A 26,725-nucleotide genomic window follows, 5' to 3' on the forward strand; every position below is an offset into this window, starting at 1 on the left:
TATATTATCTGGAAAGCATATTGGATGCTGCTCTAAGATAGGTCTACAATGCCCTGGTTGCACACACAAATGGCTGTTTTGAGTATAATGCAAGGCTCTATTTCCCTTTAGCCATAAGAATTAAAACAATACTTATCACCATACATTTGATATTACTTCCAATAAGTACAATATTTATTAAACATATCTTCAGTTGTTTTGTTACATAGTGTGCAACAAATTACAATATTCTGCAGCCACAAATTATATGCAGAGTATGAAGAAACTATTAATCAGATAGTGTAATCTTTCCGTTTATAACTCTACGAGGAAGAACTAGCAAATCAGATCTTACATATAACATCTCACTAAACTTTATGCATGGAAAGTGACAGACACTGGTTGTGCTGTTTGATACAAAATGGCTGAACTTCATCTTCAGAAGACTAAACCTGACATCTAAACATGCCAATATAAACATCAAAACAAAATATATTCTAACCAACCACGGGAAACAGTCTGGTATCAGGAAAGCAACAAGGATTACACACATTATTTTATAAACCAGCACACAAAGGTTTAAAACAGTTCTGAAAATGAAGTTAGCTGTCTTGAGTCAAGGGAATAAAAAAAAAGTCAGTATTGACCATTTACAATCTCTGACCTTTGTGGAGACGGTAAGAATCTGTTGTAGTGCAGCTACATACAGTACAATTCAGGCAATTTTGTTTTTTTCACTTGGGTTCAGATTGCAAATTCATTGCTGTGAGAAAAGGATGGAGGCAAATTTTAGCAGCAACCTCCACCTGACTGCTTGACCGGAGTGCTCTGAATTTTAACATTGGACTTCTCTGCACCACCAGCTGTTGCTCCAGGACCCATTCGCTTTTTAATCTCAGCTGCCATTGTCATGAAAGACTGTTCTACATTCGTTGCATTCTTAGCACTGGTTTCCAAAAATGGAATTCCAAGGGAATCAGCAAATTCCTAAGAGAATATATAAGGCACAATTAATTGAAAAATCTTTTTCACTTAGTGCATTTCATCATCTGAAATGGGGATTGATAAAGGACTAAGTTTACTGAATCCAAGTAGACACTGCACAAATTATTACTGTCAAAGTATTCTGGCGCATGTATTTTTAAAAGCTAAGGCGGTTGTGTGACTCCATACCCATATATAATTCAAATTCAGCACCTTCCAATTCAGTTTGAAGATCAAACTTTAAACATACCTTTGCTGTTGTGTAGTCTACTACTTTCTTTGTGGTCAGATCACATTTGTTCCCTACCAACAACTTGTTGACGTTTTCACTGGCATAACGGTCTATTTCCTGCAGCCACTGTTTAACATTATTGAAGGACTCCTAAAAAGATAGACATTTTAAAGAATGATAATATAGTTCTGGACACAACTGTTCTAATGAAGCAAGTGATAAACAGACGCATCTCTCCTGACCTAAGACAAGCTAGTGAGACAATCTAGCTACAAAAAAAGAACTCTTAATGCTGGGAAAGAAGTGAACTGACATACTAAAATGATACATACGTACATAAATAAGAAAACAGAATTTTAAGGCTTGAGGATGAAAATGCCTTATCTGAGAGGGAAATACAGCTCAGCATTAAACTACAGCTCAGGCAAATCGAATTGTTTTGGAGTATGCCATTTATATGCACTACAAAACCTGGTTTTTGAAACGTGACAAAATTTTGGTTTATGAATAAGCCTACTAAATGTGAACTACCAGAGATGTCAAAAATCATTAAATAAACGGGTCCAAAGTAAAGATGCTTGTTTTCTTTTCCATAGTCATATTTAAGGGAGGAAATTTTCCATTTTTAAATATTACAAGTCATTACTTGAGATTTTTAAAACTAGCAACATTTTTTTCCTCATGTTGATATCACTCGCCCAATACTCCTAATGGTGCTGAATCTAGTCTGTAATTCTAGCTGTCTCCTAATTAGCTATGATTTCATAGTTGAGGTGAGATTTAACATCTCCTACAAGAATTATATATTCTAGTTTTCAAAGTTCATCTTTCATTCTTTTCTTTGATGGGCAAAATAAAAGGACCCTGAAATTTTCTAACTTTCTGATCAAAAGAACAATTATGGCCCTCAGACCACATTCTTCACACTACCTCCACATCCCCCTACCTTCTTTCAACAGCTCACCTTTAGCTACTCACTCTCCTCTTAAAATCTTCCTCAAAGCTCATCCTATTTCTGAACCACATACTCCACAGGCAGAAGCCTCTAATCTTACTTTCGGCAATTCCGACAGGTCTAATTACCAGGCAAATTCCTGTTAACACTTGGCACCAAAAACACAGTATAAGTCAAACAATCCCAGTCCCTACAAACTCTTGACAAAATGATCAGTTATTTAGTTGATAATAAATAGAACTTGGGTCCCTTGAAAGCAAATGTAAAACCAATTACTAAATTTCCTATTTACTAAAGGAAAATATTAGGAAATTTTGGTTGACCCATTCATTAGGTGTTCAAATGATGTAGGGGAGAAAAATAACAATGTACCTGTCCTTAAAAGATAACATTGGTTTAAAACGTTTTTTATGTCATTCACTTCCTTAGGGGTGGACAAAGTTTTCTGCCATATAAATGATACTAATGGCTTATATGTAAAGTAAAATAGTCTGCTATTTATCAAATAGTAGCTTACTACTTTGTCAGTATAACACAATTTTTCCTGGAGCTTACCTGATCTGTAACATCATACACAACTATGATGCCATGGGCTCCTCTGTAATAACTGGAGGTGATTGTTCTAAATCTTTCTTGGCCTGCTGTGTCCCACTGTTATAAAACAATCAAGAAATCCAAACAATTCCATTAAAACAGAGTTGGGGAAAAGGAAGGAGGAGGGAGAACAGTTTAGTTTACATAGCTGTGGATTACCAGGATTTGATATAGAAACATTACCTCTCTGTGCTCACACTACTAAATTGCAGGGTAACTGCCAAATACCCGAAGGTTCAGAAAAGAAGGTAGTATCTAATTTAGCTTGCAGTAATGCTACCAATACTATAATTATAAGCTCTTTGAGATCAGAAACTGTCATACTTTTTATATTCTCTACAGCCTTTAGCATTGTGCCAGGCTAGTATGAATGCAAAGACAGGCTGACTTGGTTTTAGGAAAGCTACTGGTCTACTAACACCCCTGTAACACAGTACAACTCTCACACATAAGACAGAATTACTTGCTAGCACAATTTATCATCATGGAAAGCGCTGACAGGACCTAATGCAGATAACCACCCGTCAAGACAGCACTTTAGCCATCTCTGGAACAATTATTTTAATCCCAGGGAAAACAATGTAGGTAACATGATTCCAAATACTTTTATAAAATCATTTTAAGAGCACTTTACCACACTTCATTCAGGCTCCAACACTGGAAACAAATAACATTGCTACATTAAAGTTCTGGGTTAAAAAAAAACTATTAAAAATACCAAGGGACTCCCTGGTGGCACAGTGGTTAAGAATCCACCTGCCAATGCAGGGGACACAGATTCGAGTCCTGGTCCAGGAAGATCCCATATGCCACCAGAGCAACTAAGCCCGTGCACCACAACTACTGAGCCCGTGCGCCACAACTACTGAGCCCGTGCACCTAGAGCCTGTGCTCCGCAGTAAGAGAAGCCACCGCACCTCAACGAAGAGTAGCCTCCGCTCGCAACAACTAGAGAGAGCCCGCGCGCAGCAATGAAGACCCAATGCAACCGAAAAAAAAAAATCAAGAAACAGATTTTTAAAGCCACAATTTTAACCAGGGCAATGAGAATTTTGTTTAAATTGCTCCTAGACAATGTCCTTCTCTTAAAAAAAAATTGTTTAGAAAAGCTACCTGCTCCACTAAAAAATACCGGTAAAAGATAACATCTTGATTGATGGGGAAATAACAGAATGAGTTACTTAATGGTTACCATTAAGGAAACAAAAACAAAAAGTGGACTTAAAGCCTAAGACAAGTGGAGATTAAGATGCAACAGCCTTTAGTGGGAAGGAATTGTAAAGTTTTGGAATATATCTGTGAACTTGACATTGATCCCCACTAGTCCTAGATGGCAAAAAAAAAAAAAAAGTTCAGGAGCACTCAGTGAAATCACTTCTTTTTCTAAGACCCAGCCAACATAGAGCTGTTAAAAATAAGCTTTAATTTTGGGGAAATTTAAATACAAACTGGATATTAGATAACATTAAGGCATTAGTGTCAGTTTTGTTAGATGTAATAATGGTGGTTACATAGTAAAATAGAGATGCATAATTAGTATTTCTGGAGTAAAGTATCATATCTATAATTTAACATACTGAGGGGGGAGGGCGGGGAGAAGTAATAATGAAGCAAATAAGGTAGTATGTTAACGACTGTTAACTTAAAACAAACAAAAGCCACCATAGCTTCATTACCTTTTTCGTCCAAAGTACTCGCCTATGAGAGTCAGGAGACTATCTAGATCTACTGTATCAGTAAGGAGCCTCAAGTCTTTCAGGATATCCTTGGAGAAGCATGACCTCTGGAGCCAAGCCAACGTGACTTCAAAACATCTTTAGCTTCCTGGATATTTAACTCTAGGGAGAGTCACCTAACAGTTTCGTCGTCTATAAATCGCAGATACCGCTCACTTTGTAGAATTGCAAAGTTTAAATGAACTAATGCTTGTAAAATGCCTAGCACAACGCCTGATTATAGATGCTGCTCAATAAAATGTTAGTTCCCTTCTCTTCTCTGCCCACCAACCCCTTTCACAAAGATAGCACAACAACAGGAAGAAAATGTTTCTGAATAAATGTTAACAAAGAATTGTAGCTGACTAAGCAATGGCATCCAAAGAGCAAAACTTCTGAGGTCTCCTTGCCACTTGAAAACTCTGCTGACTCTATATCCTAACAGTACCTTCCTCTGTAATTGGTCACCCTTTATGTACATAATCCTCATTACCCCTCATAATCACAGGGTAACTGATTTTCCCATGTTTGTCTCTCCCACTGAAATGGGATCTCCTCCTATGGGGCTGTGTTTCATTCATCCCTGCAACCTTGAATCTACCTGAATGTCTGTGTAACGTATGCATTTCCATAAAGCTTCGAAATTGAATAAACCATCACAGAAAGAGGCCTTTAATGGTATGGGACTACACTCTGTACATGCCCCGCACTGCTGAATGTTCTGTAATCACCAACTCTGATAAAGACTCAGATGGCACACTTGAACAGGAAAAGCAGAAAAGATAATTAAAATATAGATAAACGCAATCATTTTGAAAGATCCAGAAAACTTGGAAGGGTAATTCAAACCAGGCAAGATGAAATGTAACAGGGTTAAAAGTAAAATCCTGCATTTAGATTTTTAATGCCCTAGTCACAAAATATAAGACTTAAAATCAAACCAAAAAAAACAATCAAAAACTTTAAGATCCAAACTAGTAGGTAAAATGGTTATTGAGGCAGCAAATGTAGTAAATGCAGGTTTTCTTTTTATGTCCTTGAATGGGCCAATGATGAGAAAATGGCATGAGTCCCTGAAGTGTGAGAGGAAAAAAAGAAATTCAGAGTCCGAATCAATAGAGAATTTACCCCATGTAGTCACACAGGCTGGATTATATCTTTGTATTTGATTTTAGGAATCATATTTTAATAAATGACACGTATAAAGTGTAAGAGCAACCCAAACTCAAATTGTAAAAGGTTCTGAAAACATGCTTCCAGAAAGGAATGACCGACTTCAGAGGCAGAAGGTGTGGTAAGATCAATCTAAATGGCAGGCTGCCAACAGAAAAGAAATTAATCTCTATCAGGCAGCTACAAAAGGCTGAGTAGTAAGAGACAGAAGTTAAAGGAAACTGGCTTTGGCTCAAAATAAAGAATTAATAACTAAGAGGTTATTTATAAATGGAACTAGCTGCTTTGAAAAATGGTGAGCTTCTCAGAAATGTTCAAAAAAGGCACCAGATAGGGAAAGGAAATTCCTACTGAAGATGAAAGAAGACTGAGTGAGTGACCTGTAAGATCCCTTCCAGCCAGAGGAAGTAGCAATATATAAGTGTTTCACAAATACATATCCAAATGTTATGAAGACCAATGATCACACATAACACAATCATTTCACATCAGTAGTTACAGGCTTGGGTGCTTCTTTCTGAAATATTCTTTATGGTGCCAAGCTGGCACTCTACATATAATGGGAAAAATCAATATGGAAGATACTCTGTTCACTGGTTGAAAGTATTTCAAGGTATCTCTGATAACTACATCCTTGCAAGTCCTAATTTGGGACATCAAGGGTGTTGGTCACTTGTATCAAAATCCACAATTCTTTTGTAATGTACCTTTCTTTTCCTTATCAGAGTCACATAAGAGAACAAAGAGAAAAAATAACCTATCAAATATCCACTCGTCTGGGTGTGTCATATCATCAGTAACAATTGTATATTGCCTAAAAGTTTACAAAGGGCTTTCACATACATTATCATACACACATACACAGAGCTATAGATTTGGTTCTCACAACTACCTTATTAGTAAATCAAGCATTATCACACTCATTTTAGAGGTAAGAAACTGAGTCTCAGGAAAAAGACTGAAGTAAGTTAAACCCATGACTCTAATAAATAGCAGAATGAAGACAACAAATCCAAGTTTTCTGACTCCAAATTCAGAACTCCTTCCAGTTCAGGGTGTTATCAATTCTATATAAAGAACAGTCACTTGTTTTCTATGTTACCTCATACTAATAGCCAACTCTAAAAGATACCCAGAGATTTTTTTTTTTATGACCATAGGTATGTCCACACTGGTAGTAGCCAGAACCATATTAAGCTTCTACTACAACTGCCTACTTCTAATTCAGGGTTGAGGATATAAGGATGGATAAGGGAGTGAGGACGGCACAGGGACACAAAATATTGAAAACAGAGAGCTATGGGTTACTTGGTTCTGCTAGTAACTGTAGGCAAGTCACTGAATCTCTTAGCATCCATCTTCTGAGCTGTAAAATATGTAAGAAAAGCTAAGTTCCCTTCCAATAAAATTCTACTTTTCTACGAAGTTGGTACATACTATCTAATAAATACTCTTCAACTAAACCACATATGAAGAACCTCTCCTAGGTTTCTTCGAATGTTCCATAGTATTCAGCACAATAAAAGACATACGAAAATTGCTCAATATACTTCTGCTATAAGACAAGGTAAACCTCAACTTAGACCCGTTACACCACACTGATAAAAGCACAAGAAAAAAAAAAGCACAAGAAAAAGAACTAGGACCAAGTTTGACTTAAAAACATGTATTTCTCTGCTTTATGAATAGAAAATTCAATGAGGAAGGTAATCTTATATCATTTTTAATCTAAACAATTCTTATTCTACCACTGTCATTAGATGAATGATTCTTAAGATACTTTAATTTTGTTAACATATTAGTAACAAATACACTCTAAATTTACCAAAATAATTTCCACAAAAATTTCTAGTCCAAAATTACTTACTATTTGAAGTTTGATTGTTTTCCCATCTAACTCTATAGTTCTTATTTTGAAATCCACACCAATTGTGCTGATATAGCTTTCTGTATATGTATCATCCTGAAGGGAAAGAAAGCTAACAATTAAAATGAATGTTCAATAGAGTAAATAAGAAAATATAAATTTAATTTTTATCTACAAAGCTGATAAACAAAGTTTATAAGGCATAACATGTTGAGAACAGCCACTCCATCCTCTCCTGCACTCTGTTCATGTTCTGAAGACAAAGTGCTATTTAACAATGGTTTCTTCTTAAAACATTTTTTTCAATAGCTATTCTTTAATTTTTCCAAACATCTCTTGGCAAATTCTTTACATACATCACACAGAGAAAGGTTTTATATTTTCAATGATTATGAAAGATTTTTCTAATTTTCTAATCAGTGGAACTCTTGCTCCTCCCCATCCACTTATTCACCACAAAGCTATGATCATGTCACTCTCCTGAAATTTTTTAGAAGTCAATTTTATTTCTTAGTTTTTTTAAACAGATATAACTCACATACATGAAATTCACCATTTTAAAATGTACAATTCAGTGGTTTTTAGTATATTCAGAAGGTCGTGCAACCATCAGCACTATTTAATTCCAAAATTAATGGCTTCATTCCTTTTCATGGCTGAAAAATGGTACCCTGGATGGATATACCACATTTTGTTTATCCATTCATCAGTTCGTGGACATTTGGGTGGTTTCTACATTTTGGCTATTATGAACAATGCTGCTGTGAACATTTGTGTACAAGTTTTTATGTGAACAATAAACTTTTAAACTTTTTAGATTACACCTTTTTTTTAAAATTGAAGTATAGCTGATTTACAATGTGTTAATTTCTGCTGTTCAGCAAAGTGATTCAATTATACGTATATACAAATTCTTTTTTTTTATTCTTCTCCATTATGGTTTATCACAGGAAACTGAATATAGTTCCCTGTGCTATACAGTAGGACCTTGTTGTTTTTCCGTTCTATATATAATAGTTTCCGTTTGCTAACCCCAAACTCCCACTCCATCCCACCCCATCCTCCCCTCCCCTTGGCAACAACTGTCTTATGTCTATGAGTCTGTGTGAACCATGTTTTGAATCGTGAATCAAACCAACTATAACACCACACTTCTTAGACAACTAGGGAAATTTATTTTGTTAAGTCCACAAATGTATTTTATAGGAAAATGTCCAGTTCTTAGAAATACATATTGAAGTATATAAGGGGAAAATGACACATCTGGGATCTGCATTTGTGGCACTCCCAACAAAGAGAAGGGGAAAAAGGATTAAATGAAGCCAGTGTGGGGAAGTCTTGATAATGCTGAACCTGATGTGTACATGAGACTGAAACAAAGATCACTAAAGAATAAAATGTGATCAAAGAGAGTTCCAAGTGGCTAGAGGTAGCTATGCTGACTTATCCTCCACATATATTCACATTAATGCATACATAGAATCACTGGATAAAAGGATACTCTTGAAGCATTGACTGCAATTTGACAAAATGCTCATCATTAAATTCAAATTTTTTACTTGTCTAATAAGCATCAGGTACTATAGAAAGTGGATAGAGAACAAAATGAATGCAATAAACATTCATTCAGCACTCGTACATGCCACTTACTTTGTTAGAAATACTTATAAATGCTGTTAGAATTCTTATAAACCCCTAAATGACCCTCACTTGCGTGCCTCTGAACCATTGCACATGCCCTTCCTACTGTCCAAATTCTCAGTATCTCCTTCTCCTCACTCCCAAGCTTTATCCCCCTACTCCCCAGTCCCTGGGTCACATGACAATTTTTATTCATTTTTCAATTCTGAGCTCAGGCAATACTGACTGTCCAAACATTCCCCAACTATTCAGCCAATAGTTACGAGATTCTTCCCTCTGTACTCCCAAAGCTTATACATTTATCACACCTTTTGCAGCTTGTCTCTACTTCAGGGGTGTGAGAATCAGTATTTTCAAAATGCATCCTAGGTGATTCTACTGTGTAGGTAGTATGAAAACCTATGACTTAGGTCAATAGGCATCCTGGAAAGAATTTTCTTTGAAGCAAAAATACCTCAGGCTATATAGCCATTTTCCTCAAGAGAGGCCAGCTTCTTCCCACCTACCTAGAATTGCTGATTTTTTTTTGAATTGCTGATTTGATACTAGGAATTATTCTTAATTTTAATTAATTTTTAATATTTGCCAATTTAATAAAAGTTAAGTAATATCTAATTTTAAAGTCCTTTAAATACAAATAAAATTGAACATTTTTTTTCATATTTATTGGCAATTTGTATTTCTCCTTTTGTGAACTGCCCGCTCATGTATTTGCTCATATTTCCATCAGGGCAAACATCCTTTTATTATTAATGTGTAAGTGTGCTTTATATATTGAGAATATCACCCCTTCCTCATATATATTTTTTTCCTAGTACCATTTGTTTTCCAACATTTTTATGTGCTCAGCATTAATCTTAATGCAATCAAATTTAACAATCTTTTCTTTCCTGATTTTTTTTCTGTGTTAGAAAATACTTTCACACAAGATTAAAGAGCCACCTAGGTTTTATTCTGGTACTTCCATGGTCTCATTTTTTAACTATTATATATAGTGAAGTTTTATACATATATATATATATATGGGATTCATTAATATCACTTATATCATCAGAAAAGTCATATTAAGTATTTGAGATGCTGTCAAGCTTGCAGTGGTAAATTTTAAGTTTTCTAAAATTCTAATTTTCCTTTGAAAAGCTTGAATTTATTACAGACAGCAAATGCTGTTAGATATTTTCCTTGAAGTGATAATGTCTGTTCATCTGATAAAATGCGTACCCAATACTCAATTCTACATAATTATAGTTTGTTAGTTGTTCTTTCAAGTAAAAAAAAAAAAAAAAAGTTCAATGAAAAAAGCAGCTAGTTTAGCTCAAAATGGAAACAACTATACAAGTGCTTTTCTTTCCCTTGAGACAACCAACATACTCCAGGTCTTCAGTAAAACTACTTTATGCAAACTCCTCATTTCTTCACACAGAATATTTAAAAAAAGAATACTCGAGGATCAAGATTTTATTAATTAATCATTTTTAGAAGCAACCTAAGTGTCCATCAACAGATTGAATGAATAAATATGTATACATATACATATACATACAATGGAATACTACTCAGGCATAAAAAACAATAAAATTTTGCCATTTGCAACAACATGGATGGACTTGGAGGGTATTATCGTAACTGAAATAAGTCAGACAAAGACAAGTACTGTATGATATCACTTATATGTGGAATCTAAAAAAATAAACTAATGACTATAACAAAAAAGAAACAGACTCACAGTTTGTTCATAGAGAACAAACTGGTGGTTACCACTGGGGAGAGGAAAAGAGGGAGGAGCAAGATAGGGGTAGGGGATTTAGAGGTACAACCTACTATATATAAAATAAAAAGCTACAAGGACATACTGTACAACACAGGGAATAGAGCCAATATTTTATAGTAACTATAAATGGAATATAACCTTTAAAAATTGTGAATCACTATGTTGTACACCTGAAACATATAATATTGTATATCAACTATACCTCAATTTAAAAAAATATGAAAAAAATTAATCATTTTTACTGTTTCATCAAAGACACTCTTAAATGAAAATGGTGTTTTTCCCCACTGTGAGTGAACAGAGGTAAACACCAGGACTGTGAGTATAATTTGGGGCTTAGCACTACTTCAACATGGTGCTAATAAGGCACCGGCAGTTTTACCCACCACTGCTTTTGCATCATCAGAGCAAAGATCAATAGAGTGAAAAAAGGCAAATGTCTTTTGCCTTAGTACTAAGTAATTATTTACTTAGTAAATACTAATGGTTTAGTGTTATTAGGAAAGTAGTTTTGATCTCCTGGACCCCAAGACGGTCTTGATAATCCCTACTGGTCCATACTCTTAAGAACCAATGATCTAGACAGTGAGAAGGAAAACATGCTAAATTTAAAGGCAGCTGATAAGACTATGAATAAGACTGTAGATTTTATTTATTAGGTTGAAAGTTACTTATCAGTTTGTAAATTTCAGCATATAGAACACTATGCCATTTTCAAAAAAATTTTGTACCAGGCCCTGCTTTTTCTTTTTATTCTACTGAAGTTTTACTTGAAGATTTGTTTTCCATCAAGTCACTTTCAACACAGACCTATTATTTTCCCCTTACCTCACTACTTATGTTGGAATGAAACACTGATCTCCAAGAAGAGTATTAGACACTCTGACTTTATAACTACACTTTGCTTGAATTTCTTTGAAGAGCAACAGCATTTCTTCTATTTAAGAGTCTAGATATCACTGGGGATGTACACTTGGAGGCTTTATATATATAAATTCTGGAAGAGTTAATATTCTGAATAAAACTGTTTAAACTTTTGTCTCCCTAGAAAACATAAACAGCATTAATTTCTTTAAAAGCATTTTGATTTCAACTTACTGCAAACCTAAGAAGGAGGCAAGACTTTCCAACTCCAGAGTCGCCAATCAGAAGTAACTTGAATAAATAATCACTGCAAAGAGAAAAAGAAAATCACATTAATAAAAAGCATATTGTATTTTAAGTTCTAGAGCAACAAAAAATATAGCCAAGAATAACAGCTCACTGAGGAAGACTACAGCTCCTGAAAAGCCCATGAACGGCCTAACAGAAGACCAAACTGCAGCAAACAGCAGAAGCCCCTTTGATGAATCACTGAACATGACAGAATTATGTAAAAATAAGATAGGCAATGCCACCCATGATCTCTAATATCAGCTGAACTTCCACTGCCAAGCAATGAATGAAAGGAAACATAAGTGATATGCATTCTTGGAGGGCCGAAGACCTATGCTAGAAAAATCCCACTCTTCTGCAATATTAGAATACCAGGAGTTAACTTTTCATTGTTCTTGCCAATGAAATGTATCTCTCCTTCAAATTCCAATCTAAAGTCATTATTTCATAAGAATCCTCCAACGAAGGGCTTTTATGATCCTTCCCTAGCATCCACCTGGAATTCTCTCCCTTTAAAATGGATCACTTAACTTCTGAAAGCCTGTATTATAAATATCTTAAACTGGAGATGCAGTAAAATCAAAGGCTGTGTAAATGCACAACTTTCCCAACATTCTAAGCTTGTATTAAAGCATTCTTTGGAAAACACTGAAAGCTAGGCTACATTTATGCACCTTTACCACTGCCAAACCTAACAAAAAACCATTCCCAGGCACGGACATATAAACACTACCAAATGTAAAATAGATAGCTAGTGGGAAGCAGCCGCATAGCACAGGGAGATCAGCTCGGTGCTTTGTGTCCACCTAGAGGGGTGGGATAGGGAGGGTGGGAGGGAGATGCAAGAGGGAGGAGATATGGAGAGATATGTATATGTATAGCTGATTCACTTTGTTATACAGCAGAAACTAACACACCATTGTAAAGCAATTATACTCCAATAAAGATGTTAAAAAACAAAACAAAACATTCCCAGGGATTTTTTCATGAACCTGAAGACAACAGACAGTCAGCCAACGGTCTCCAAAGGAATCTCTCATAGATTGTTCCCAACTCTGACCAATTCGGTATGTTCTTCTTCTTTTTTTTTTTTGGGTACGCGGGCCTCTCACTGCTGTGGCCTCTCCCGTGGTGGAGCACAGACTCCAGACACGCAGGCTCAGTGGCCATGGCTCACGGGCCCAGCCGCTCCGCGTCATGTGGGATCTTCCCGGACCGGGGCACCAACCCGTGTCCCCTGCATCGGCAGGGGGACTTTCAACCACTGCGCCACCAGGGAAGCCCTCTGTATGTTCTTTTAAAGCAATGTCAAAATGACAACAAATCCAGAATTTACAGATTTTTTTTTCAGAAGATATACATGATTCTTAATTTTCTTCCTTGTGATTTAGTTAAAAAAAAAATGCTATGTACTTAAAGTGAACCCCAAGTATCACTTGCAAATGAAGTGTAGATTACAATTATCAGATTTACATGTAAGCAAGATGTTTAGAAGTGATTATCTCTGTGAATATTAATCAACTGTTACCTAGGTTTATACAGTGATATGTATTACTTAAAACATAGCTTTCTGGTTTTACCGAATTACCATAGTACACTTATTGTTCCTAATTATACCTAAAGGAAAGAATTTTTTTGAAAATCCAAAGTGCCCTAGGCAGCAGCAAAATAAAGGTCACAGAAGGAAGTAAGCTTTTAAATAAGTCATCAGGAAGAGCTGATTGAAACATAGGATGAACTTAACTAACATCCTTTCCAGTTGAGATCCTAAGGAAAAAAGGGGGTAGTGGGGATAATGATTATAAAAATTTACTCTTAATAAATTATTGGTACCTAATACCAAACAACTTTTAGTCAATACAGTTGCTGTGCTGACTCACTTCAGTACTACTGATAGCTTTCTCTTTAATTAGACCAAATGAATTCTTAAGAATGCTGAACACTGAACATTAGCAATGAATTTACATTTCAGTCAGCAAGAAAGAAAATCACACCACCGATACTACTACAATTACTTAGTTTTTAACAAAAATTTTGATACAACAAATGCCCTGAATTTACCAGTTTCCCTCAGGACAGTGCCAGGCATCCAGTAAACACTCAATAAACATCCTCTGAATCAGTGGTACTGGACCCCTTTACAGTAAAAGACAGCACTGGGCCCACATATGCTGCCTGTGGTATCATTCATTACCTTAAAGATCAATTTCTCTCTTTCAGAATAACCATAAGGCTGTAAAAAACATGAAAGCTTCCTAACTGTGCTACAAGTTACATTATGATTTCAAGGAAATTAGTAGTCAATTTTTTTAAAATTACTTTTCAATTATCATTCTTTTTAAATTTTACAAGCGGCATTATTTTGAAACGTTATTTATGAGTTCCTGATAATTTAAGGCTCAGAGCCATTGTAAATAACATGAAGAGTTGAGCACTCTGTTCCAAAATGAATCTTGTCAAAGAAGGCTATTTTGTTCTCTCCCAAACCATCAGCTTCACTAACACCACAAGAGACATGGAGAAGAATGGCAAACAAAATCAACTAACAAACTTCTTGCCTTATTGAGTTCACACACCAGGAGACTGTGATCAACAGCATGTTACCTGCACTGGAACGTTTTAAATTACCTACTCCTATAGTACCTTATTTCTAAACTATTAATACACAGGATGTACAAGAGAATTCATATTTGAGATCACTTAAAGACATTTCTGTAACTATATTTATAAAACAGAACACAGTAAAAATGTTGATAGGAAATATACAAATCTAAAGTTAGAAAGCTCAATATCAGAATTCTGGTACAAAGAGTCAAGAATAATTTAGCAAATAGTAAGACTTTAAATGTATTTTTCTTTTATTCTCAAGAATTTGGATTAAGTTTTCAGTCTGCAATACCATTTTGACTTAAGTGAAAAAACTGAATTATATCAGTTGAGAAATCTTTATGTACAACTGTAATCACCACTCACTTAAATCAGATAGTTCTAGTAAATCCTATCCACTGTTCCCAGGCAGAATTTCCTCAGGTCCTTTTCATGTCTAATTTACTATGACAACGACACTTCATATTTTCTCCCCGTAAGTAGTCTGGAGTCTGTTTTTCCCCACTCTTATGTTTAACATACCTATCTGTGTGAAGGTAAACTGACTTATTCATCCAAAATATAACACCGTGCCTTTTACAAAGCACTGTGCTAAGAGATCAGAGAACATTTTAATTTTGCGTTTTTAATCAGGTCTCTTTCATTGTGAGAAACACCTAAAGAATATCTATAGCCATACTTGAGTAACATTTTGGGCAAAATGCTAGAGAAAAAAATTTACAGGGACATGGCATATTAAAAGGACAGACACCAACCTCAATGGCCAAGGCAACAATCTGAGCCACAAAGTAAACAATCATGTACTGGATTATAACCCAAAGAATAAAATAAATATCCATGAGTCCATAAGTGTATAAATCATTAACTAAATAAATAGGAGAGGAGAGACAACACTTCCTTACATGAGGATTCCAACTAATGCATGCAGAAGGGATGAGAGAAATAGAAAATCACTGGTAGATTAACTGCTACAGGCAAGATCCACTGATGAATGCTAAAATTAGTGGGTGAAACTTCAAGGAGACTTAGGATATTTGCACGGCCTCAAAATTTGTCCCCCCCAAATATTTATTACTGCAGTGGTTTTAACATATGCCCACAAATTCTTTGAACACTCCTCCCTCCAGGAAGTGGAGCTTAGTTCCCTTCCCCTGAGTGTGGGTTCTTAACGACTGGTTTCTAACAGTGTGTAGAAAGGGAAAAATAGTAATTTTACACTGGAGAAACCTGACAGATGCCACCTTTACTAAGTGATCAACGTGAACATCACCAGCAATAAGTCATATTGATATTATGTACCTTCTGATATGATGTAATGAGTAGAGTGCTTCACCTCTATGGTATTTCTCTCCAAATCCATAACCCCAGTCTAATCATGAGAAAACATCAGACAAATGCATACTGAGGGAAATTTACAAAGTACCTAAACTCTTCAAAACTGTCATGGTCATGAAAAATAAGACTGAGAAACTCACAGACTGAAGGAGGCTAACATGACATAACAATTAAATACAATATGGTATTTTGGATTAGGTTCTGGAACAGAAAAATGACATTAGTGGAAAAACTGGAGAAATTGGAATAAAAGTCTATAGTTTAGTTCATAGTTTACCAGTGTTAATATCTTAATTTTGATAAATGTACCATGGTATATAAGATGTTAATATTAGGGGAAGCTGGGTGAAGGGTATACAGGAATTCTCTGCACTACTTTTGCAATTCTTCTGTAAATCTATATTTATTTCAAAATAAAAAGGTTTTAGAAAAACAAACTATGAGGACATTAGTGAAATAGGTACAATCTCGTTGAAAAGCTAGCCCCTGATATTTTTTAAACATGAGAGACATATTTTGTGTTTTCTCGAGTTAAATCAACAATCATAAATCATGCTGGATTCTGTAAAATAAAAACTTTGCTTTTGAGGCACAAGTATGTTTTGAGAATATTAAAGTGAAAATAATTCAGTGAGAAAGTAAGACAGTTAAGACTGACATAGATTAAGGCTCGATGGAAAGGGGCAGATTCAACCTTTTAATGATTGGATGGTGGAATGTCAAATATGGTAGCAAGTGAAAAATTATTTTTGCTATCAGTTTCTCCTTAAGTCTACTCCTGGTCTACTTCAGCAATACTCTAGATCCTCTATTTCCATTATTTATGATCTGAAGATAATCGTGATACTCATGCCATTTTTGCATGTAAGCATTAACATTTTCTATACCTTAAAAAACATCACTATTGAGAGAGCATGAAACAATATTTTTAAAAAGTTACCAAAACCCATTTTGACTCAAAATTCTATTTAGGTAAAATGTTTTCCTTTTTAATGAAGTTACCAAACTACATCTATAAAATATGAAGTAGGAGATGAATCTGCTTGTTGCTGAATCTAAAATACTACTCGGAATTCTATAATCTCAAAAGAGACTACTACATGATACTGTTATGTAAAAAGATTACAGACTATGTTTGTCTAGTATAACCCATTTTTGTTAAAAAAAATTTGTACACACAAAAGATTTGGGGGAAAAATGGACACTTCTAAATTGTACGATTACACTCAATCTTTTCTTTATATTTTTTAAAAACAGTCTGCAGTCAGACTGTATTACTTTTCTAACCAGAAAAAAAAAAAGTCATTTGAGGGGAGGAAAAACTTTTAATCAATGATTTATTCAATGACTGAACAACCTTACAAGTTCTTTCAGCATACCTGTCCGAACACAAATGACATCTAAGTAGGTAGAGTAGGTCAAGGTTGTAAGCAGACAGCACTGGCACATTCCCAATATAGCCACAAAGATATGAAGTCAACTTTTTGGATTAAATAAGAATAAACATTTTTTTCTTCTTTTATGAAACAAAATTTGGATTACCAGACATAATTCACCTGTCAATGAATATGAGATAGTTGACTGACATTAACACAAGTTTCAACTACCCTTTGGAAACACACCAAGGAAGACAAAAGTAAACAGTGGAGAACTATATAATTGTTTTTATCCAAACAGTACCCCCAAAATACAAATTTCACAGTGTCAGCTATAAGTATACCTTAGAAAAGGCCTGCTATATTAAAAAGTTCAATGGAACCTAAATTTGTTCTCTTTCACCTAGAACAAGTTCACCTGCATGATAGGAATCATTTAGTTTTTATCTTTTTATAAAATCATACTTGAAAACACCCTAAAACTAAGCTCACATAACAAATTTAAAACAAAATCATGGTTATGATATTATGATATAGTGGCCAAATAAACTTAAATTCACTTTTAAACTATACACTAATCTATTAGTCTTTGGGGTATGGAATGATTAATAAAACTTGAGCTGCAATAATTGTGCTTGACATCTACTTTTCTTCTTCACTCACTTTAAGTATGCTCCACAGAACACAATTCAAAATTGACCATAAGGGGACTTCCCTGGTGGTCCAGTGGTTAAGATTCTGCACTTTCACTGCAGGGGCCGTGGGTTCTGGGCAGGGAACTAAGATCCCACATGCCATGTGGTGTGGCGGCAACAACAACAAAATTGCCCATCAGGCTGGATAAAAGAGGTAAGAACTTTTAGTTACTTCATATGCTTCTATATCATTTGAATTTTACAGAGTACATATTACTTTTGTGATTAAATTAATAAAAAAAACTAAATAAACCTTCAGCTATGGACAAAAGCAGCCTGTTAGTCAAATAAACAATTACCAAGAATCTGAGAGGGCAACAGCCTTTCCTCCATATTTAAGAAAACAGCCAAGCAATTTTTTAAAAACTCTCCCCATAACTGACCCTTAAAACTACATTAAAAAAAATATTTAGAGACAATAGATTAATTTTCCATGTTCCACTTTATCTCAGTTTAAAACAGTGTTCCAAAAATCCAAAGCTGGAATTCTGAAAATGAGGGAAACTTTGGTTGTTTTGAAGAAGTAGTAAGCCATACAAGAGGACAAGAGAGTAAACGGTCTTACCACGTAGATAACAGCAAATATTTAGTGAAAAACGCACCAAGGAGGGGCTGTAAGTGTCCATACCTCCTTACCTTTCAAAGCCTGCATGGGTTTTAGACCTGGAAAGAACTGTATTTGAATTCAGGCTTCATCACATACTAGCTACAAGATCTTGTGGTAAGGTACTTAATCTATCACCATGAGGCTCTATTTCCTCATCTGTAAAAAGGTTCAATTAGCGCTCTCTACCACCCAATTAGGCTCTGATCAAGATTATAAATATTGCCTCTAAAGCATTTAGCACAGTGTCTGGTACAGGGGCACAATAAGTGGCAATTATTATTATTTTTCCTTCCTCCCTCCAAATCAGGATGCAACCTAATGAAAAATCTCAAGAGCTACAGACAAAAACTTTGAAGCTATTTATCCAAAGTTTCAGTACAGATGATGGGTGACAAAGTATCACAGGAGTTTACCAGTATAATCTAAAGTAAAAGTGTAAAAATTACCAGCTAACAGTTATAAGTACTATGATCACAACTCCCAAAGTCTAGCAACACATGAAACAGTAACACGGTCTGCAGCAAATGTGCCTGCCTCTCCAGGAAGAGACAGGCATTCTCTGCTTTACTTGCTTTTCTCACAGAAAGACATCCATGACTTTAAGGCCCCAAGTATAAGTATTCAAGAATAGTCATGAGGGTAGAAAAACTGAGAATGGATAAGATAATTAACTTCAAGCCTAGAGAAGCTTTAAATATCAACCCAACACAAGATGTGAAGAAAGTCAAAGGGCCATTCACAATACATACCTCACAAGCCCTTCTTAACATTTTTAAAAAGGCCTCTCCAATCACGAATTTTAGACATAATTGACCACAAAAATGCTAGTCGCCTAATTAACTGGCTTAATTTTAAATTCCTAGAAGTTAACCACACACACTAAACTGGAAACAGCATACTTGGACTGTAAAATCACAGGCCCTTGAGTTAAAATTCCAATTCTACTGCTTCCTCTGAATGCCCCTGGGCAAGCCATTTAACTCTTCTCTGGCTCTGATTGCTGTAAAATTAGGACACTATTTCTTCATACTATTAGGGGAAAAAATGGACATACATAAAATTTCTGAGTAGTGGTGGGAACTCAAATTGTTATTTGTTGACCTTATCCCAAGACTAGTGTCAGGGCTTCTGGAAAGTCCTCCTCAGTGCTCTGTTCCTCTCCAGCTAAAGCAATATAACTAAAACTTTGTGTTAATAATAGAAATCCTAGGCCCCTTCTTCAAATCTTTTGCACTATTATGCCATCTTATTCTTTAAAAATATCACAAGATTTAATTTCTGCTAATACTGTTAAATTGATTATGCTTGTTTGAGCCTGAGTCATCTTAACTGGTAAGCACCTGGGAGCAAAGTCCGTGTTTTATAATTAAAAAATAAAAACCCCTCAACTCCTAGCAGAGTCTAACTGATAAAAGAGAAAGAAAGGGTTGGCTATTTTCTTTACCAAGCTTTTTTTTTCCAGGGAAATCAGATTGTGTGTGTGTGTGTGTGTGTGTGTGTGTGTGTACATTCACTGGAAGATTTTAAGTATCTGTACTGAAAACATTTTTCAAATAGACAAGGTCAGAGATCAATGTGTAATGATTAAATGTGTTAGAAAAACATTAAAATTGAAACCACCTGCATATATATATTACATATAATCTTACATATATTCTAACATCCCTTACTGGAATACACGTGTCAACTCCTGCATATCACTGTACAGTTTACTCTTGAGACTCAGAACTGAGGCGGTACTAATCACGTTATAAAGAAACAGGCTCAGGGCTTCCGTGGTGGCGCAGTGGTTGAGTCTGCCTGCCGATGCAGGGAACACGGGTTCGTGGCCCGGTCCGGGAAGATCCCACATGCCGCGGAGCAGCTGGGCCCGTGAGCCATGGCCGCTGAGCCTGTGCATCCAGAGCCTGTGCTCCGCAAGGGGAGAGGCCACAACAGTGAGAGGCCCGCGTACCGCAAAAAAAAAAAAAGGAATAAATGCCCTAAATCAAGTTACTGGAAAATATCTATGGGCAGAGTAGGAAGGACAAAGAACAATTCCACTTAAGTACTATTGTTATTCAAAGAAAATACATTCAGACAAGTTAAATCCATCACTGTTCCTAGAAAACTTCAATTATATAATTCACTCAATTTCCTTTGTAAAGATCACTAGTTTGAGATGCAGATTGCATAAAATATCCTGGGTAAAGACCCTAGCCAAGTAGCTGGCACAAAGAGTAAGCACTTGTTAAATAGTAGCTATTATTATTAAAAATAATGTTTCCAAAGAGTGGTCACCTTTGTGAGCAAAGGTAACACTACCTGTCAGAATTGGGAATCTATAAACATGGAACAGAGTAAACAACTGGAACCTATCAACAATCTTGGATTTAATAAAGTGGGGTGTTCTGACCAACTGAGCCATCAGTCACAAAAGTACCAAGGAATATTTCATTTCCTACCTCTCCTTTGTACCCTATTTCTTCACATGTTTAAGTCAGTAAACAAACCAACAAACACTTGTTCTCTTGCTTCCTAAGGCCTCAGGATTATTTTTTTCCCCAAAATATCATTACACCATTATCCTTTTATAATCTGAAACATCACAGGGTGGTTCCAAAGAAAAGCCAAGACTTTGGTTTTTTTCCCTAAATTCTATTCCAGATATCAAAGAAGCAATCTCTTCTCAGCCCACCTTCTACAAGAAAACAGTGGAATAGTCTTGACTGTTCCCCTCTCCCTGTAAGATTAAAAAACAAAAGTGGGGGGGGGACATTTTTGGTTTCTCTTCATCTTAAAACACTCAAAGTATTTTTTAGCAGATCTTTAAAAATCTCAAAATCTTAAAAAGCATTTTATTTAACCCTGTTTTTATATATTAGGAAAGAGACAAGAGTAGGTAACATTAGCAAAAGGAAGATATTCTTAACTATCAAAAATGAAACTTAACTATTACAACTACAAATAGTAAAACCATCATATATGTACAATCAAAAGTTGCCAAGGAGAGAAAACACACACGGCCAAAGGACTGCTGATAGGATATGAATCCAGCAAGATGCTTAGCATTTGTTAATCATAATCACTTAGATATATCACTAAGACTGCTTCTAGAATAAAAACTGAAATATTAAAGAAATTGCTCAGAAAGCAAAATTCTCTTTAAAAGTCAACTAAACAGTCGGCAAGAGAACACTTGATTCTGAAGCTCTTCCATCTTTAAGACAAAAAAAAACAAACAAACAAACAAAAAAAACCTTGAATATGTAAGAAACCGTCAACATCTTATACTTTAACCTAATTATGATGAAAAGGAAGAAGAAAATTTTAAATGCAAAATTTCAGTTTCTTTCAATGATCCTTCAAGATCATCCATTCACACAAAACTCTTAAGATGGAAAGTCTATATAGCTACTGGTAACTTACATTACCCAAAGAATTACATACATTGATTCTCTACGTACATTAAATAATCATATTCTGAATAGTGAGAATACCTCTTCTTTAAACTTCTTTGAATTTCTCAACTCATTACCAACACTACGAAAAAGTCATCAAGGCAACCTACAAAAAGAAAATCTATTTTTAGTTGATTTCTGCTTCTTTTCTAATAAAAAAATTCTAACTAAAAATTATGTAAAAGGCAGTAATGATATACTTATTAATGAAATTACACTCTGTCAGACAGATAACAGAACTGATTAACTTGTTTTTACCTTTAAACCCTTAAGTTAAAAGACAGATTTATTCAAAGCAGAGTGCTGACAAAAAAAAAAAAAAAAGTCAGATGTTCCTTGAGTCTACCATAACAGAAAACAAAGTTTAAGAGACTGACTAAAACTTAAGCCATGATATTTTAAAAAGTTAAAAACAAGGGAAGTTTTTTTTTTAAACAAATTTTTTCTGCATTAACCGATGGATCTAGCCGATCCAAAGAGACTACTACATATAGTTCTTCCTACCGTAGTTAACTGGTATATTCATGATAGGTACACCTACTTTATTCTTAACACACTCCTTGATGAAACGGCCAAAATTATTTTCTTGACACTAAAAAAAAAAAATCTGCTAGAAGCTAATGGATTACGAAAAATGCTTCTGATATGAGAATAATGTTAAGTACTTCTTAAGCAGTGTGCTGAAATAATCACTGCCTGCTTTACCACCTAGCTCAGGAAAATCAAAATCTTTCCTCAAATCTCCAGAAAAAAAAGAAAGCTCTGATCCTTTCCATCTACTTTTTCCACCGCTCACATTCCACTTCAGTTGCATTTTGTTTTTGTTTGTAGCATTTGTAATTCAAGTGAGTCAGTCATTACCCTTAATTTCTACCATAAAGATAACCCAGGGCCATCACTTCTCCCAAATCAGCCAAATAACATAGAAAGTAGTAAAAGAAAAAGCTTAAAATTTAATCATTGATTGACATATTTCTTATTCTCCTCACTCCCAAACCAAAAGCTTACAACTTAAAGATCATAAAGTAAAAGCATTCCGTAATAAAGCTACCAACAGGTAATCGTACGTCAACCTATATAAATCTAAAATCCTGTTCATTCTGAGAGAACCAAACTTTTTCTTTTGTCAAGAACACATCTTCAGTACCAAATTCAGCAGCACCCATAAAGCAGATTTTGAAAGTTTCTAAAAGGATTAAGATAAATAGTAGATGATAAACCAAAACAAGGAACATTTGGGGGTGCACCTGTAAACATTACCTAGTATACTATTATTTCAAATTAGTATATAAAGTGTATGCTATAATATACATGTATTATAATGTACAATATTGTACCTGGCATATAATAAGTGGCCATAAATGTTAGCTATTAGGATAACACTGTGGAATCATGAAAGGCATTCATCCATTAAAAGTTTTAACTTAAGAAAAAAACATGCGACTTTAAAGTTTAGAACAAGGTTTTAAAGCAAATGGACTTGTGTTTGGGTGATTAAACTGTAAGAATTTCCTTCTTTTCTCTATTTTCCAATTTTTCTCTACTTTTATGATGGCAACAAACTTTATTAAAGATAAAAAGAAGAAACCGCTGAACTCAGATTTCTAAAAATCTGCTTGCTGGTTGCCTTTGTGACCTTCTGTAATAAAATACCACCTCCTCTCACCTTAGTACTTTTCACTAGTGCTTTTCCAAACATTTTCCCAAACTCCTAGGTTATTTTACTTAAGAGACAGTCTAGAATATAAATACAGTAACCCAGGTACAGGCACACTCAAGGCCATAAAAATATACAAATGATTTCTGGGACTGATTCTGTTGAGGTCATTAATCTACAGTCCTCAAAAGAAAGAATGGTTTGGCACTCTATTTACTTAAGAATTACTACCCTTGCCATTTATTAACCATTCTTCTTTCTTCTCTCTCTTGAACAATCCTTCTCACTCCCACTGCTTCTCCAAATCTAATGCTAGTAACTCCCTTACTGGTTTGTTTTCTATAAAGTCTTTCTAAACCCTACTAGCCAACCACAATCCCATACCTTCTTTTAAAATCTTGTGGCTCCAATCCATGCCACACATCTGGAACTTGCCATATGTACTGGTATTCAACATATATAAAATCTATTTTTTATATTCCATTATAAGTTCCTTGCAGGTAAGGATTATATTCCTAAATCCCAGCACTACTGGAATGCCTCACATAATGATGTACACCATCTACAGTGCTCTTACAGTTTACCAAATTGTTCTATATATACTTGAGCCTCACAGCTACCCAGATAGGAATAAAGATGACTCCTATTTTACAAAAGGAGAAACAAATTCAGAGTCTAAATCATTTGTCACGGTTCTATCCAACTAATCTTCAAGATCTATTTACAGTACTAAATATATGTAGCAAATTTAAGAAACTCCTGAACAGAAGACAAACCTCCATAAAATGGAAAATCCATGTGCTTTACTGTTGCCAGGAACTACTAAATTAGGGACCTCAAGTTCAACTCTGCCCAACTATGCATAACCAACTTTGTCCTTGGAGCCCTTGATAAAAAACTGCCAACACAACAAATACGACACTATTAGAACACTTTCTTCAACTTCTTAAGGTATATAAAATTTTAATATAATACTATGACTTCTATTTAGAACCAAAAAAAGGGACATTTCAGCATCAAACCACAGTATTACAAAACTTGAAGTCAGAATGCATTTTGCAAGAGCCATGTGACACACACATGACAGTCAGCTAAACCCATGGGCGGACCTTTTAGGGGAAATGTTCGGCAGTAACTGACCAAAGCAGCAAATAAATTCAACATTTAGGTCAAATACTGATCTTTGCTTTAAAAAATTCCTCAAAGCCTTCTGACACTATAGAAGAATACCAATTAAATCTCCTTCAATTATTCCTTAATTTCAATATGCAAACTGTAGAAGGATGTTTTTAAGGGCCATTAAGGAGAACCCAAGAAAGTCTTCCCAAGGAAAGTGAACACCAGTTCCCAGGAAAGGTGCCAGGTGTGTCACATCTGCTGTGGTGACTTACTGAGTAAGCAAGAAAAAGAAATGCATTAACTTTTCATGACACGTCATGGAACCTCATTCCCTATCTGCAAGCATTCAAGTAGGTAATCCAAACCCTACAGATCTATCTTAGGGCCCATTCGTTTCTCTTTCAACTTGAAAGCAAAGTCTTCCTTTTAGTTGGTAATATCACAAAGATGTCCCTAGGTTTTAGTGCTGGTGTTTTGTTTTTCCCTTGACCTACACATGGCAAAATGACTGTAGTGTCCTCAAAATAATAAAAAATTCTCACAAATGCCCAGGTTTTTGGGAAGGCAATGGGACCGCTGAGTTCGTAAAGAGCTCCAGGAAAAAACTAAAAGAGAACTAAAAATTTTAAATCTCTTCTCACCATCTACCCATTCCCCTAAATCCCACGCAATCCTGAAAAGCATCCATATTACCTACAACCTGGCGCGGAGGGTGGGAGAGAGAGCCAACAAGCTCAAGATTTGCAAGTAACGCTGGTTTCCACCCCGACGGCTCTGACAGCTCCGCAGACCGCGGGCGCAGGGTCTAACAGTGTCCTCTAGGAGAGTTCTCCCACCCCATCCTCTCCCTCCCCTTAAAAACAGGCCCTCCTTCAAAAGTCACTGCCTCCAAGAGAAGCTACCCCTTCCCACGACCCCACCACCGACTCCCCGACACCCCAACCCCCTTACCAGACTGCTCCTCCGCACCGGCCTGGCACTCAGGCCAGGACTCCAACCAGACCGGGTCCAGGCCCGGACGGCTCACCCCTCCGACCCGATCCCTCCCCCCGACCGCCCCTCCTCCGTCAGACAATGGGGCCCGACTCCCCGCCGCCAATCTCTCCTGCCCCATCACCCCCACCTCACCCCGGCCGAGGCCCCCGCCTCCGCCCTCCTCGCCCCCTCTAAGCTTTCCCAGGCTGGCCCACGGACCCAGCCGACCGGCGCTCTCCTGCACTCACTATTCGGGATTCATGCTGGACATGTCACTGCAGCTGCCGCCGCCGCCACCGCCGCCCTTGCTGCTGCAGCCGCCGCCCTGACTCTCCGCGCCACGGGTAGTCGAAGGGAGAGGAATGAGATACGCTGTTCCGAGAGAGCAATCGTCTTCCCTCCACTCCGTCCCCTTAGAACACAATCAGCAGCAGCCACCACTCAGCTATCGCTTCCACCCAAAATGGCCGCCGGCGAACCAGGAAATAGGAAAGCCTTAGACCAAGGGGCCTTTACACAGCCCAAAGGGCGGCCGCACCGCGTGGCATGCCGGGAAAGAGAGTTGCGAGCGTCGCTGCGGGCGCTGGGGAACGACGGTACGGCGCCGCGACCCGGACTCAGCTTCCCGCCAAGCCCCGCGTTTCTGGCGCACGCGTACTTGAGAGGTTGTCGCCCGCCCTATTCCCCCCCTCTCCCAACCCCCCCCGCTCCGCCCCTCCCTGCTCCCCTCCCCTCGGACTCGCTGGCTAGGACTTCGCTAGGACTCCCCCTAGCGGATTGGCTAAGGCCGAGCGGCCCTGGTGATGTCATCAGTGAGACGTGGCAGCCAGGCGAGTCAGCGCCCCACG

General features: G+C 36.5%; 1 protein-coding gene across 1 annotated transcript; it reads right to left on the reverse strand.

Moving 5' to 3' along the window:
- Positions 1 to 145: 145 nt before the first annotated feature.
- RAB1A (RAB1A, member RAS oncogene family) lies at positions 146 to 26,358 on the reverse strand. Its single transcript, XM_027131847.1, has 6 exons — positions 26,126 to 26,358; positions 12,010 to 12,082; positions 7,500 to 7,595; positions 2,706 to 2,801; positions 1,214 to 1,345; positions 146 to 966 (listed from the first exon to the last, which is right to left on the reverse strand). Exons 1-6 carry the CDS (start codon positions 26,146 to 26,148, stop codon positions 769 to 771), a joined length of 618 nt encoding a protein of 205 aa, XP_026987648.1. The 5' UTR covers positions 26,149 to 26,358; the 3' UTR covers positions 146 to 768.
- Between the last annotated feature and the right edge of the window lie 367 nt (positions 26,359 to 26,725).

The sequence above is a fragment of the Aethalodelphis obliquidens genome, unplaced genomic scaffold (genome assembly GCF_003676395.1).
Source record: "Aethalodelphis obliquidens isolate GAN/ISIS:26980383/991018 unplaced genomic scaffold, ASM367639v1 scaffold40, whole genome shotgun sequence".
Taxonomy (NCBI): Eukaryota; Metazoa; Chordata; class Mammalia; order Artiodactyla; family Delphinidae; genus Aethalodelphis; species Aethalodelphis obliquidens.